We start from the raw sequence: 13,359 nt of genomic DNA, 5'->3' as shown, positions 1-13,359 counted from the left end.
GGATATTAACAAATTTCTTTCCAGTAACTTGCATTACTGAATACCTCCTTATAATAATAATAATACCATTTCCTGTATTTAAAACATACAGTACATATTGAAACATTGGAATATGCATATGTTGTGCACAAAAACTAGGCATGGACTTTACCTAAATGTAAGAGATATATATATATATATATATATATATATATATATATATATATATATATATATATATATATATATATATAAATATATATATAATATGATGTACCTACTACAATCATTTCATGGGAGTATTAGAGTTTGCTATATCTTGACGTATAAAGACATGAGGTAAAAAGCAACTAGAAATCATTAAGTGCTAAATAGTTGTGAGTGAAACACTAGGGAATGGGTGCAGGTTAGAAGGTCGGATAGTGGGTCACAATATAGGCATTGGTTACTCTTTTTTCATTTATTTTTTTCCCCCAGACCTGCCCTGAGGCTTAGGGATCTAGGTTTGCCAAGGAAGCAGCAGGCTGGCTGCAGATACAAGCTTATTATTATGTCTGTGCTCACAACATATACATGGACTTGCATGTGGCTCATCTGTAAGACTCCGGGCTAAATGAATGCTTCATTGGCACAGTAATTGTAGCTACCATCATGGTAAAGTTCAATCAATGTATGGCGGCCAGGTGGCAGCAGGCAGCCATTCATTCTATATACATTGGATTAAAAACAAAATGTCTACTGGAGTCACCACTGTAATAAACAGGAATACTGTGTAATTTCATGTTGAACAAATAATTGGCAACAACTGTGAAAAATATCTCAGGTTTGCACACCCAGTTCCTTTTGTCCTTTTATGAATATTTCTAAGGTCAGATAATTTCCTGGCCGACTTTGAAACAAATGATTCTGCTTGTTTTTTTGTTTTTTTTGTTTTGTTTTTTTGCCCTTTAAACTTGGAAGTTTTTCCAGGAGAAGTTTTCAGTGTACTCATCATTTGCTATCTCTTGTGCCTTCCGGAACAATAGAACAACACAATGGAACCTAACGTGACATCCAGCAACAAAGCCAATCATGCTAATGCTTTAATGCTTTACTGCGTCAAACCAACAAACTTATAATATGAAAACCTGAGTTTTCTTTAACATGCTAAACTATGTGTCAGCATTTATTAAGTCATTCTTAGGGGCCCATTTATTACACCTCAGTTTTTCTCTGGTCAAGGTTTTTTGGAGGAAAACTCTCAAATTTGTAGAGATTTATTCTACCCCAAAGCTGCTAAAAATCAGAATCCAAAAATACTCCATCTCGAACCTGTCGAGGTTATGTAGATGTCAGTGGCAGATGTCCCTAAAGTTGTTTCTTGACATCATGATCTGCACCGGATAATCCAAAAAATGTGGGGTTTTCAAACGATAAACAGAAAATGTTGAGTTTTTGTAGTGAAAACCCAATAAAATCAAGCTTTCAGAGAGTCAATTGTACGGTTTGAATTGATGCTCAAATTTTGTCAGGACATTTTGTCATTATTGATGAATGAGTTAAAATTGTGGAAGAGGGTTTAGTCGGATTTGTTTTCGTAAAAAAAATTGATTAATTTGAGGTTTAGTAAAGGTGCCCCTAAGTGTGGTTGATTATAGAGGAAGAGATTTAATTTATAGAAGGCATGGCCTGTCTGCAATGTAAATGCTGCGACATGTAGAAAGAAAAAAAAAAAAGAAAGCCAATGAGCCATAAACATAAGCACTGATGGGAGATTCAACTGGCCCACAGCTATACATGATTGTCTGTGAATGAAAAGTGGAAAGGATAGGGTCAAATTGGGGGTGATGTCGGAGAATAAGTACAAAGTGATCAGGGCAGGTGACAATTGCATATGTCCTGCAAGTTTTCTGTACAATTTTTATTAATAGGAATCTGTTCCTGTACACTTTGTTATTCAGGTATGGGAGGTGTTCTATAGAATGCTTAGGACCTGGGGTTTTCCAGGTAAAGGATCTTTCTGTAATTTGGATCTCTATACCTTAAGTCTGCTTGAAAAATCTTTTAAACAATAATTAAACATAACTGGATTATTTTGCCACCAATAAGAATTATTTATATCTTAGTTAGGAGTACAAGGTACCATTTTGTTATCACAGGAAAAAGGAAATCATTTAAAAAAATTCAAAATATTTGCTTAACATGAAGTCTATGGGAGATGGCCTTTTTGTAATTCAGAGCTTTCTGGATAATGGGTTTCCGGATAACTGATCCCTGTAAATCCTGTAAAATATCTCCAGTTAATTTAATGGTTATAAATAGATATATAGTGAATAAAGTACCCCCTCTTGTAAAATATAAGGATATTATAAGTTACCGAGGAGTTTCATGACCATATAAAAACACGAGGCCGAAGGCAGAGTGTTTTTATACAGGTCATGGAACTCCAAGGTAACTTCTAATATCCTCATATTTTGCAACTGGGGGTACTTTATTTATTATAATACACAAGTTTCAGTGAGTCATGTGACAGAAATGACATCAGAACTCACCGTTTATAACTGATGACATCAGAACTCACCGTTTATAAGGATATAATTTACAGGATATTCATGGCTTTTGTGTATTATATAAAGATATATAATATAGTTACTGACAGAAGGTTACAAGTGTTGGTTTACCTTCCTCTGCATAGACAACTTTTGTTGAAAATATGGGTTTAGCATAATGCTGATGCCGCTCCTTAATTAATTAACTTATGTATGGGGGTACAATAGGCATTTGCAAAAAAATAAGCATGCGTTTAAATAAAATAATAAACCACTCTGGGTTTTCAGAAATCTGTTTAATTTTTCCCCATGGCTTTTTTAAGGATAGGCACCATTTTATTTGGGAACTTTTATACTTTTGAAAAATATATATATACAGGTATATATATGTATATATCCACAACCTTACTGACCATTTCAATTTTGGCCAGTGTAATTCTCTTTCTTCCCTTTCTGAACTAGAACTAAGCTCTACAATGACCATTTTTACCTCCACATAACAAAGCCATATTTGGTAAATAACACAAACCATCAAAGAATCTAGGAGTTTTGCAAACTGTTCCAGGCTCCAAAAATATATTTGGGAACAATAAGTAAATGCCAGACTAAATTTCCCTATTTGATATGAAATACAGGTATGCCACGTTACTGTTTTACACTGTAAAGCCACAACTGCTTGGCCACAAGGCTGATAAATTGTTCCATATTTTCTGCATTTCTATTCAGCTCTTTTCTAACACATACAATATGGTTTTTCCATATACAAATGAAAGAGTATCTTATTGCGACTGCATTTTTTTAGATGTATTTGGGAAATTTTCAAAACCATCGTCTTTGTGTAAGGGCAGAGAGACACATGCTCAGATTCGGGGAGATTCGGGGAGTTTTTGTTATATAGTAGAAAAACAATGATTCGTGTTTACAGTCAGGGAGGGGTAAATGAAGTGTAGTCATCCTTTGTCTCAGATAAGATAGCAGGAGAAAACCCCCAGACATTTAAATGATATAAGAGCATCTTTATCATTTGGTGGAGGAAACAGATTTTCTTATCAAGGCTTTGCAATATATTGTACAACTGCTCCGTGGTTAGCAACAATGAGCCAATAAGAATCATATTTTCCAATGGAGCATTTTAAGGAACTCAAAGGGGATTCAGGTCAATGTGGTTATTACAGAGTGGGACATGATGAACGGCATTTCCTGGAAATGAAGTCAGTTATGTTAAATACTTTCAATCTACACCCCCAATGGGATTTTGCTTTCACCCCTTCCCTTTGCCTCTGCGTCATTAATTCCACACGCATGAAACAATGTATATTTGCTGATAACTATAATTATGTTTTTAGGTGTATTTTGCTAAAGGCACAACCCACCTAATGACTTTACACTTCCCGTATGGATGTCCATACATTCTATATAAAAAAAACTTTCCACTAGGTAAAACATTCTTTTTCAGTCTATTTCATGGAATAATAAAAGGCAGAACACACCTGGATATGAAACGCACCTGAGATAAACTATTTATTGTTGTATAATCACCACTGTAAGAGCTGAGCAACTGATTCATTAATCAATGTTTAAGTGCAACCTACCTCCCTGCTGTTTCCTTGAAGGGGAAAAAATGCAACAATTAATTTGGAAACTACAATGACAAGCATTCAACACATGCTCCTTTCATTCCTTATTTAATATTCAGGACTGGAAAAGCATTTCTGTGGTTGGTTTTACATAACCAGATTTTATTCTAGCACCATGTCATGGGGGCTGAAAATTGCTGCTGTGCATCAGTACATGTGCTCATATGTGACAACTTTATTTGGCAAGTGCAAAAGGCTTGCACTTCTCTTACAACCACATTAGTACATATAGCCTTCATGGGTGCTGGTCTGACCGCGCATTCTTGCACAGGCAGGTACATCAGCTGAGCTCATTATTTCTTATCTACAGATGCACTAAGCAAGTTGTTAGTTGCTCTTAAATCCCATCTCCTGAAAATAAGTTGTTTTTGGTGTTTACTGGTTTTTAAAGAGTAATTCGGGTAGAGATATTGTCTGTGTTAATCACACTCCCACTACTCTGATTTCTGTGGAATTGATTTTTCTTGTATTATTTAAACAATCCTATTGCACCTTAGTAACTCCTCCAGTATGAGTATAAATACCCCCCTTGGAATCAATATTGCAGACCTTTACCATGAATCATAAATTAAGATTTTAATTTATTGTTACTACTTAAAGGAGAACTAAATGATAAAAATGAATATGGCTAAAAATGCCATATTTTATATACTGAACCAATTGCACCAGCCTAAAGTTTCAGCTTCTCATTAGCAGCAATGATCCAGGATTTCAAACTTGTCACAGGGGGTCACCATCTTGGAAAGTGTCTATGACACTCACATGCTCAGTGGGCTCTGAGCAGCTGTTGAGAAGTTAAGCTTAGGGGTCATCGCAAATTATCAAGCAGAAAATGAGCTTGGCCTGTAACATAAGCTGATGCTACAGGGCTGATTATTAGATAATCATGCTAATTGCACTGATTTCTGTGCTGCCATGTAGTAATTATCTGTATTAATTACTAATCAGCCTTATATTGTGACATTTATATTCTATGCGGACTGTATATTGTGAGTGGGTCCCTAAGCTCAGTAAGTGACAGCAGCACAGAGCATGTGCAGTGAATCAGCAGAAAAGAAGATGGGGAGCTACTGTGGCATCTTTGGAGACACAGATCTTTACTGCTAAAGGGCTGTGGTTGCCTTGGGCTGGTACAGAAGCTCAGAACATAATGTACAACATTTGTAGCTACTTCTTTAGTTAAGCTTTACTTCTCCTTTAAGAGAAGATAATGGATTTTTATAGGTTGTGCCTTTTTTGTTGTTTAATACCTTTTATTTGTAATTCTTTCTTCCAGATATAAAGTGAGCTTCCGACCAAGATACACTACGTCGTATAAAGTTGTCACAGAGTTAGAGTGGAGGTGCTGCCCTGGCTATAAGGGGGTGGACTGCAAAGAAGGTCCTTCAGAAGAAGCCAAGTCTGTTCCTCTACAGACCTCTAGGCCTGCCCTTGGCCGCAAAGATATCGGTGAGAATTAATTTTGCACTTTTCTATTAGCAATACATTATGTGATTTTTACTTGTGTATTACTGTATCACAAATTCTTCTGTTACAGTCCTATGCTAAGGAGAGTGTTGTTGGACTCTATAGGCATTTTAATAAGTCCAGTGTTGCCTATTTCCAACTTGCCTATAAAGGTCCCTGCCTCTCATAGCAGCACAGGCCGTAGGAACTATATAGTGTACCCCCTCTGACAAATCATCCTGTTGTAATCTAGAGAGAAAGGTTTATTTTAGAAAAACTGCAAGGTTGAACGTATTGTATTCTCATGCATATGTCAATAAAGAGTTAATCAATAGTTTTACATGTTTTGGGAAGAGCATAACATGGATGAGCATAGTATAAAAACAAAGTGTAAAAGCAGGAGTCCCCTTCATTTGCAGTCATGTGAGACTTAACTTTTATAATAATTATGGAACACATTTTGTCTGATATAGGCCATTCAATGCTTTCTGCGTCTTTATCCTAGATGTTTGTCCCTGCACGCTATTCTTTTCCTGAAATTAGTGGCTCTCGAATCTTTTGATCTGGCTTGTAAATATATATTGTTCCATGCATGAAATTCCCATTGATGAATGAACCGTCATACGCAAACGATTTTCAGTTTAGCATTAAAATGCCAGACATTGCCCCAATTGCACTCTAGATTCTCCTGAAACGTGTCAGTTATGGTGTGTTTCCAATAGAAATACAATAGGCAGCAGGGGATGATTCTGTGAGCCACAGGCCTAACCAGTAGAGTAACTGTACTTATTATATTTAGCCCCTTCTAAACAATTACAACCAACAGTATTATGAGAAATTCCAAGTATTTACTGATTCTGTTATTTTTTTAATACAAATCTGGGTTTGTGTGATTGATATGTGTTCCCAGTGTATAAGTTATGTCATAACATTTTTCTTTGTTCATACTTTTCATGTCAGCAGAATGTTCTTCAGTCAGCACTTATATAATGAGTATATGCTATACTTATGTGTTGGTGTTAACATCTTCATCACTTCTTCAACATATGTACAACTCTGTGGGCTAACTGCTATTTAAGAATACATTAAGATATGTGATTCTTGCCCATGATTATTACATTAGATTTAAAGGAGAAGGAAAGCTACAGAGGCATTTTATTGCCAATAGATTAGCTGCAACAGTGCAAGCTAGAATCTTATATTTATTCTGTTGAATGTTTTACCATACCTGAGTAAAAAGCTCTAGAAGCTCTCTGTTTGTTTAGGATAGCAGCTGCAGTATTAGCTTGGTGTGACATCACTTCCTGCCTGAGTCTCTCCCTGCTCACTTATAGCTCTGGGCTCAGATTACAGGAGAGAAGAGAGGGGTGTAAGAGGAGCAAACTGAGCATGCTCACGCCTGGGGCAAGGAGGTTTAAGCTGAAGGCAGAATGTCTGATACAGAAGCCCATGTGTACACAATAGAAGGAAAGTAATGCTGTGTTTCTTTTTACAGGGGACTCGGAGCATCAATACTTTGAGGGTTTACTGTTATATTTAGGTGGACCTTTCTGATAAGGCTTGCTTAGTTTTAACCTTTTCTTCTCCTTTAAGTGTATTTCATTTTATATTGCTCTAGGTGTAGCATCTATAAGGAAAGAGTAATCATTTATGATTGCTGGAAACCTTATACTGGAGGATATTAACACGTTGGTTCATTTGGTCTGTCAGGTCACTAAAAAAAACATTTATGCTCTATTTAGTTTCATTCCTAGAAGACCTATAAGACTATCCAGGACATTCTTGAATTCCCCTGTTGTGTTTGCTTTTCCTATTTTGCTGCCCATAAGTTCAGCATCCTCCAGCTTGGGAGCATGGCCTCCTGTCCTCATTATCCTCTTTTCTCCGAACAGTAAAATACTTCCTTCCTGCTATCTTAGATTCCCCCATTAGGTTCCACACAATGAATGTTCGGGTTTTTTGATCCTGATTAGCCTTCATCTAAATCGGTATTATTTTATTTGTAATTTCCTGAGTTCCAGAACGCATCAGTTTAAATGGGGCCCTCAAACTTGTTTTTTAGGGGGTACTTGGAAAAGGAAAATGTGAATCACCCATAATTATATTTATGTGAAATGGCCATGACTCCCCTTCTGTGGTATTTCCTGACAAATATGTGATGACAGAACTCTAAATTAGTCCCTCCAGAGATTTACATGATGACTGGTTAGGGGTGATTAAGTTTGCAATAATTAGCAGAAGATGTTCATTTTGGAGGAACTGGCAGTGGTGTGATATGAAATGGCTCGGGTGGATTTGAGGTAATTCATATGAAACCACCCTCCTAGCATCAATAGCTGCCTCGTAGGAGATCTATTGTTGGGTGATAGTGTGTGTGTGTTTTTTTTTACCATATCAGCGTTAAGATCTAATAATATTTATATGAAAGAAAAGAAATTCTCAACTGAAAGGGAAAGAAACCACAAATGATAAGCATGTGTATAGACGGCACCTCAAAAGTTGAAATGACATTGGTCCCTACCTTTCATATAATTAGGAGAAGGCTGTGTTACCTTGTTAACGTTGTGTCTATATAATACCTTCTCTGCCTCCCTCTCTTGGAGTGTGTTTGCTGATTGGCACATCTACAGGAGTAGAGGTTGGCAAAGCTGCCTATCTGAGGTACAGGTGAAAGTGTTGGCTTCTCTTTGTAGTTGTACTCTGGATCGGTAGAAATGTCTACAGGAGCTGGGTTTCAACAGCAAATTTACACTTGTGATGTTTGCATTAAGGTCAGTTAGATTTGGGTTAGATTTTGGGTTTGTATTGGCTAGATATAAACTCTTCATACAGAACTGATACAGCTGACTGGCTTTCCATTTTCTTTACCATCTGCATGTATAGGTTTTATGCATTTATATGTATATGGTTATCTCCATGACCCCTTGAGGTACCTAAACAGTTTCCAAGTTATATAAACCCAACTGATGGCAATGAGGTGGATGTAACATGCCCACATTTGAAACTGTGCCTCTATATACCACCTATATTGAAAAAGAACTCATTTAATTAGACCTGAGCATTGATAGAGATACAAATGTATTTGCATACAATAAGCACATGATGCCTAATTACTGAAGGATGGCTACACTTGTTGCATTACTTAAATGAATACATAATTATGTATGATTTTATATGTAATTCCCTGTGTATGAACCATAGTTCAGATATGTATCAGATATTTATAAAGATAATAATTATTTCTTTAATTTTGCTTATTCACACTGAAGCCTGTCTTTTTTAATTCAGTAGAAAATATATCTTTACCAGATGTCAATGTCATCTAACCCTTTAAGAAGTCTTTCCACTTTACCTCCACAAACACTTCCAGACTATTGCATTTCCTACAGCAAAGGCTGTCCAACAAAATGTCAATGAACTGTTTAAACCTCAGCTCTTCAAGGCATTTTACCTCCCAGCCAAACGACAGCATCTGTAGACTCCATATTTATGTCCATCAATTAAGTGTTCCCATATACAGGAAGTCAAAGGTCATCAACTGTGGCTCTCTCTTGAGCCATTAACCTTGTGTTCTATATATTTGTATAAAATGACCACCTGCCCTACTGATATCTGATCAGGGTTTGTTCAGATAATGACTGGGTTGAATTCAAAATCTCATTGAGTGCACCATTAGAAAAGGGATGTGGCCCCTGTCCACTGGTTATGCATGGGATCTTGTTGACCTTTACTGAACAAATTAGGCAAAGTTTAGGACTTGTGCACACATTTGGTTTTCTATGCATATGGCCAAATTTACATAGATACAAGAACCAAAAGAAAATGCAACGGTTCTGCCCTTACCTGCTAACTCAATATTTGCAAATATATACACAATCAAGTTTTAAAGAGAGTTTAAAAAAGGCTTAACTATTTTTGCTTCTCTGCAGGTACAGGTGTAAAACCGCAAAAGCCACAAGAGGCCAAAAAGGAATTGCAGGATCTGCAGAATTTAAATGAAGCACAAGAGAAAAAAATTAATTTCCTTGAAGATGAAATGCTTCGCCTAACCCAGACTGTGATTGACATGCAAACATCTCTGGCAGGTGTAAATGAGAACCTAAAGCTTACTATTCAAGAGGATGTGAGCAAGAATCTAGTTTCATGGCTAAGCAACTTGCCACAACCAGAAAGTTTCTCTGGCGGAAAAACCGAGACTATTAAGTTCCAAGGATTTTCTGGAAGTACAGAAAGAGAAGATGGGGTAAGAGACATTATTTCTGAATTAAATGGTGTGAAAGAAGCCTTACAGAGTAAAAGTCTTTTGATTGATCAACTCAATGAAAAATTAAATGTATATGAAGAACGTTTAAGGCAGTTCCAGGAGGCATCACATGGACCTGCCCCTACATTGCACACTGGTAATGCACCAGAGAAGTCTATAGATGATAAATTAGAAGCACTTAGAAATGAAATGCTAGAAGGAATGGACATCAAAATGGCAGATCTGAAAAATTCCTGTGATTATAAATTAACTAGTGTTCAGCAACAATGTGAGGACCACGAGACCAGCTGTTTGGGTGTGATAGAGCTTCTTAGGGAGAAAGAGACTGAACTCCGAAAGGAAATAAATGCAGTAAAGTCCCAGGGAGGCATACAAGGAAACGGTCAGAACTGTTGCACAAATAATGGTGATCTTGACAATAAATTAAAACATTTAGATCAAAAGGTTGAGAGAATTTCTGAAGCCCACAAGGTTCTCAATAGCAGAATAGACAATGAGATACAGCATATAAACAATCTATCCCCAGACAGCAGTTATGAGGAAAGATTGACTGAATTGGATTTTAAAATTAACATTACAGAAAAGAATGCTGAGGAGCATTGCTTCTACATTGAGGAAACTCTGAGGGGGCTAATTATCACAAATTCTAATGAAATGAAGGATCTTCTTGATACAAGACTGCAGAAAATGGAAGACATTGTATGGGACATCACAAATGCATCTTCTCCTGATGTTGTGCATTCTAATACTGGGTCAACAGCTCACCATGAACCAGAATCTGTCAGTGGACACCTTGTAATTGAAATGAAGGACCTTAGGGATGCAGTAAATCAACTTGAAGGCCAAATGTACTCAATGTTGCACTCTAGTGAAGACTATTCAAACAATAATGATGGACATAAAGAAAATAATTTTATTCTTTTAAAATCCTTGAATGATACAATAAATGAGAAGTTTGACCTGATCCAGCTGAACAAAGTAGGTATCGAAACAGTGAGCAGCGACCTGCGGAAACTACAGCATAAACTGATCAGTAATGAAGAGGATTTGAATTTGTTAAAAGATGGGGTGAGTGTGTTTAACAATCAGATACTGGATATAAAGTCCACTGTTAAATATACTGAAACAGGACTGCATAAAAAAGTAGAGGAAGTTGAAAGACTTTGCAAAGATACCTCACACTCAGCAACAAATAATGAATGCTGTAGTGGCCTTCAGAGCAGATTTGAACTACTGAGCAGTGAAATGACTGCTGACAAAGGAAAATGTACTGAACATACTCAGGGAATTCAAAAGGAGATGTCTAACGTGGACACTAGACTCGCAAAGTTGGAGAATGTTTGTGGGAAGCTTGACACCATCTCTGACAGTATGCAGAGGATAAAAGATGGCCTTAATAAGCATGTTACCAGTTTGTGGAACTGTATACATACCATCAATGGAACAGTAAAGTCACATTCCAATGACATTTATGGCCTAAAGAATTCAGTCCAGGTGTTTCACAGCCAGGTCTCCAAAATCACTTCTGATCTTGACAATCTTATCAAGAGCCAACCTGCAGTAGGTAAGTGTTTTTCTCACTCTATGTAAATTTGTTGGCAGCTGTTGGGGAATTTCATCTACCAAGTTGGATATCAAAAATTTTAAAAATGGAGGATAGAGCAAAATTCAAACATTATTATTGCAGTGCTATCACACTTGTCAGTCACAATGAACACTGATTAAACTATTAATAAGAAGAATAAGATAAATGTTAGGCACCCCCCCCATGATTATTATCACTTACCTGATATCCCGTGTCAGTGCTCCTGTTAGCAGAGAACTACACCAGCCTGGTATTCTACTGAGCGGGCACCATGGTGCACTTGTCTTCTTCTGCTTTTTTTGTTCTACATTGGCCCCAGGCTGACACAGGTGCATTTGTGTGAGAAAAAAAGAATTGGAAAGGTAGAATATAGGGTGTTGGCATTATGGTACTTTTATGCTAAAAATGTAGCTTTTACTAGACTTAATGGGTCACAGTAAATATGTATTTTACGATGCATCGTTTTTATTTGTGCAAAGGCATTTAAACCATTAAAAGAAAAAAATATATATTTTATGAGAAAGCCTTTACACTGTCACTGAATTCATTACAGCAAGTAACAAAGTAGAGTCCTACTGCGGGTTGGGTACCTGCGGGTACCCACGGGCTACCCGCAAGAAAAGCAGGTAACATGCGGAATGAGGGTAGGATTATCAGGTGCTGGTATAGATGCGGGTCGGGGTCGGGGTGCGGGTCTCATCTAAATTTCTTATCTTATGTTATATTGTCTATATTTTACTCCTTTTAAAATTTTACAAAACTTGTTTCTGTCCCCACCCACTTTTGATGATGTAAGTTGCGATTTGCAGCAACACCACTTCCTGTTTGATGTGGTCGGCGGGTTGCGAGTCGGGTTGCGGATAAGGTAGTTGCGGGTCCGGGTTGGGTGGCGGATCAAAGTGGGTGAATATTGCGGGTTGCGTTTCGGGTCAGGCCCAGGTCTTAGAAATTGGTTCCTCGAAGGTCAAATTGCTCAGATTTTCCAAGGATTCGTTTCGGGATTCGGCCAGGATTCGGCCGAATCCTTCTGCCCAGCCTAACCGAATCCGAATCCTAATTTTTATATGTCGGATGGGGAGGGAAATCGCGTGACTTTTTGTCACAAAACAAGGAAGTAAAAAAAATTCCCCTTCCACCCCTAATTTGCATATGCAAATTGGGTTCGGTATTCGGCAGAATCTCTCGCGATGGATTCAGGGGTTTGGCCGAATTCAAAATAGTGGATTCGGTGCATCCCTATCTAATATAAGATAGAAGTTCTCCATTGTAATTCTTCTTTCCCGCCATCATTTAGGGGTCTTTAAAGATTCTTCAAATTATATGCAGAAAATTGTAAAACATACAAAAAAAATACTTTTTTGAAAACCTGTGTTCCAATCTTCTATCTAACCAAAAGAAAGTATCATGATCTCAGATTGCATGAGATGTGCTCATCCATCCAGAAAACAAAAACAGAGCCAGCAATAAGAATGGGGTGAGGCCTGCCACCCAGTAATGGGACCAAAACCACTGTTCAAAATATAAAAGGATGTTTGTTGTTGGTCCTTAAGGGCTTAACTATATGGGAGATTTTGTAGGCTGGTGTCGGATAGACAGATCACATCCTGCAATTGCATGAGTCAAAATATAATGGGACTGATGTAAAATCTGCTGTGTAGATTTTCCATCCAGGAAAGATGGATGATTTTTCATCCAGTGCAACAAGACTGCCGGATGGGAATGCTTCATGCTGTGTCTTCATCTGATGCAATAAGATCTAATGGAGTCTAACCAATATTTTTTCTCATTGAAACACTGTATACACTGTTGCATGGAGATGCATGAACTAACAACACCATCTGACTTTATCTGATCCAACGTAACATTACAGCTGTGGGGATCAGATTTTGTAGGATCCTACAACATCTTGTGCTGTTGTTT

The 13,359-nt window shown here is 37.3% G+C and overlaps 1 protein-coding gene across 5 annotated transcripts in view; it reads left to right on the top strand.

Annotated features, from left to right (window-relative positions):
* emilin2.L (elastin microfibril interfacer 2 L homeolog) overlaps positions 1-13,359 on the top strand; it is a 55,573-nt gene that overhangs the window by 20,293 nt on the left and 21,921 nt on the right. For 4 of the 5 annotated variants that reach the window (XM_041565505.1, XM_018266603.2, XM_018266602.2 and 1 more), the window contains exons 3-4: positions 5,421-5,593; positions 9,520-11,418. In XM_041565505.1, the coding sequence (XP_041421439.1) occupies positions 5,421-5,593; positions 9,520-11,418 (2,072 nt within the window). 5 annotated transcript variants of the gene reach the window in all.

Source organism: Xenopus laevis, chromosome 6L, assembly GCF_017654675.1.
Source record: "Xenopus laevis strain J_2021 chromosome 6L, Xenopus_laevis_v10.1, whole genome shotgun sequence".
NCBI lineage: Eukaryota > Metazoa > Chordata > Amphibia > Anura > Pipidae > Xenopus > Xenopus laevis.
The sequence above is the reverse complement of the archived record's forward strand: the minus strand, read 5'-3'. Positions and strand labels throughout refer to the sequence as shown.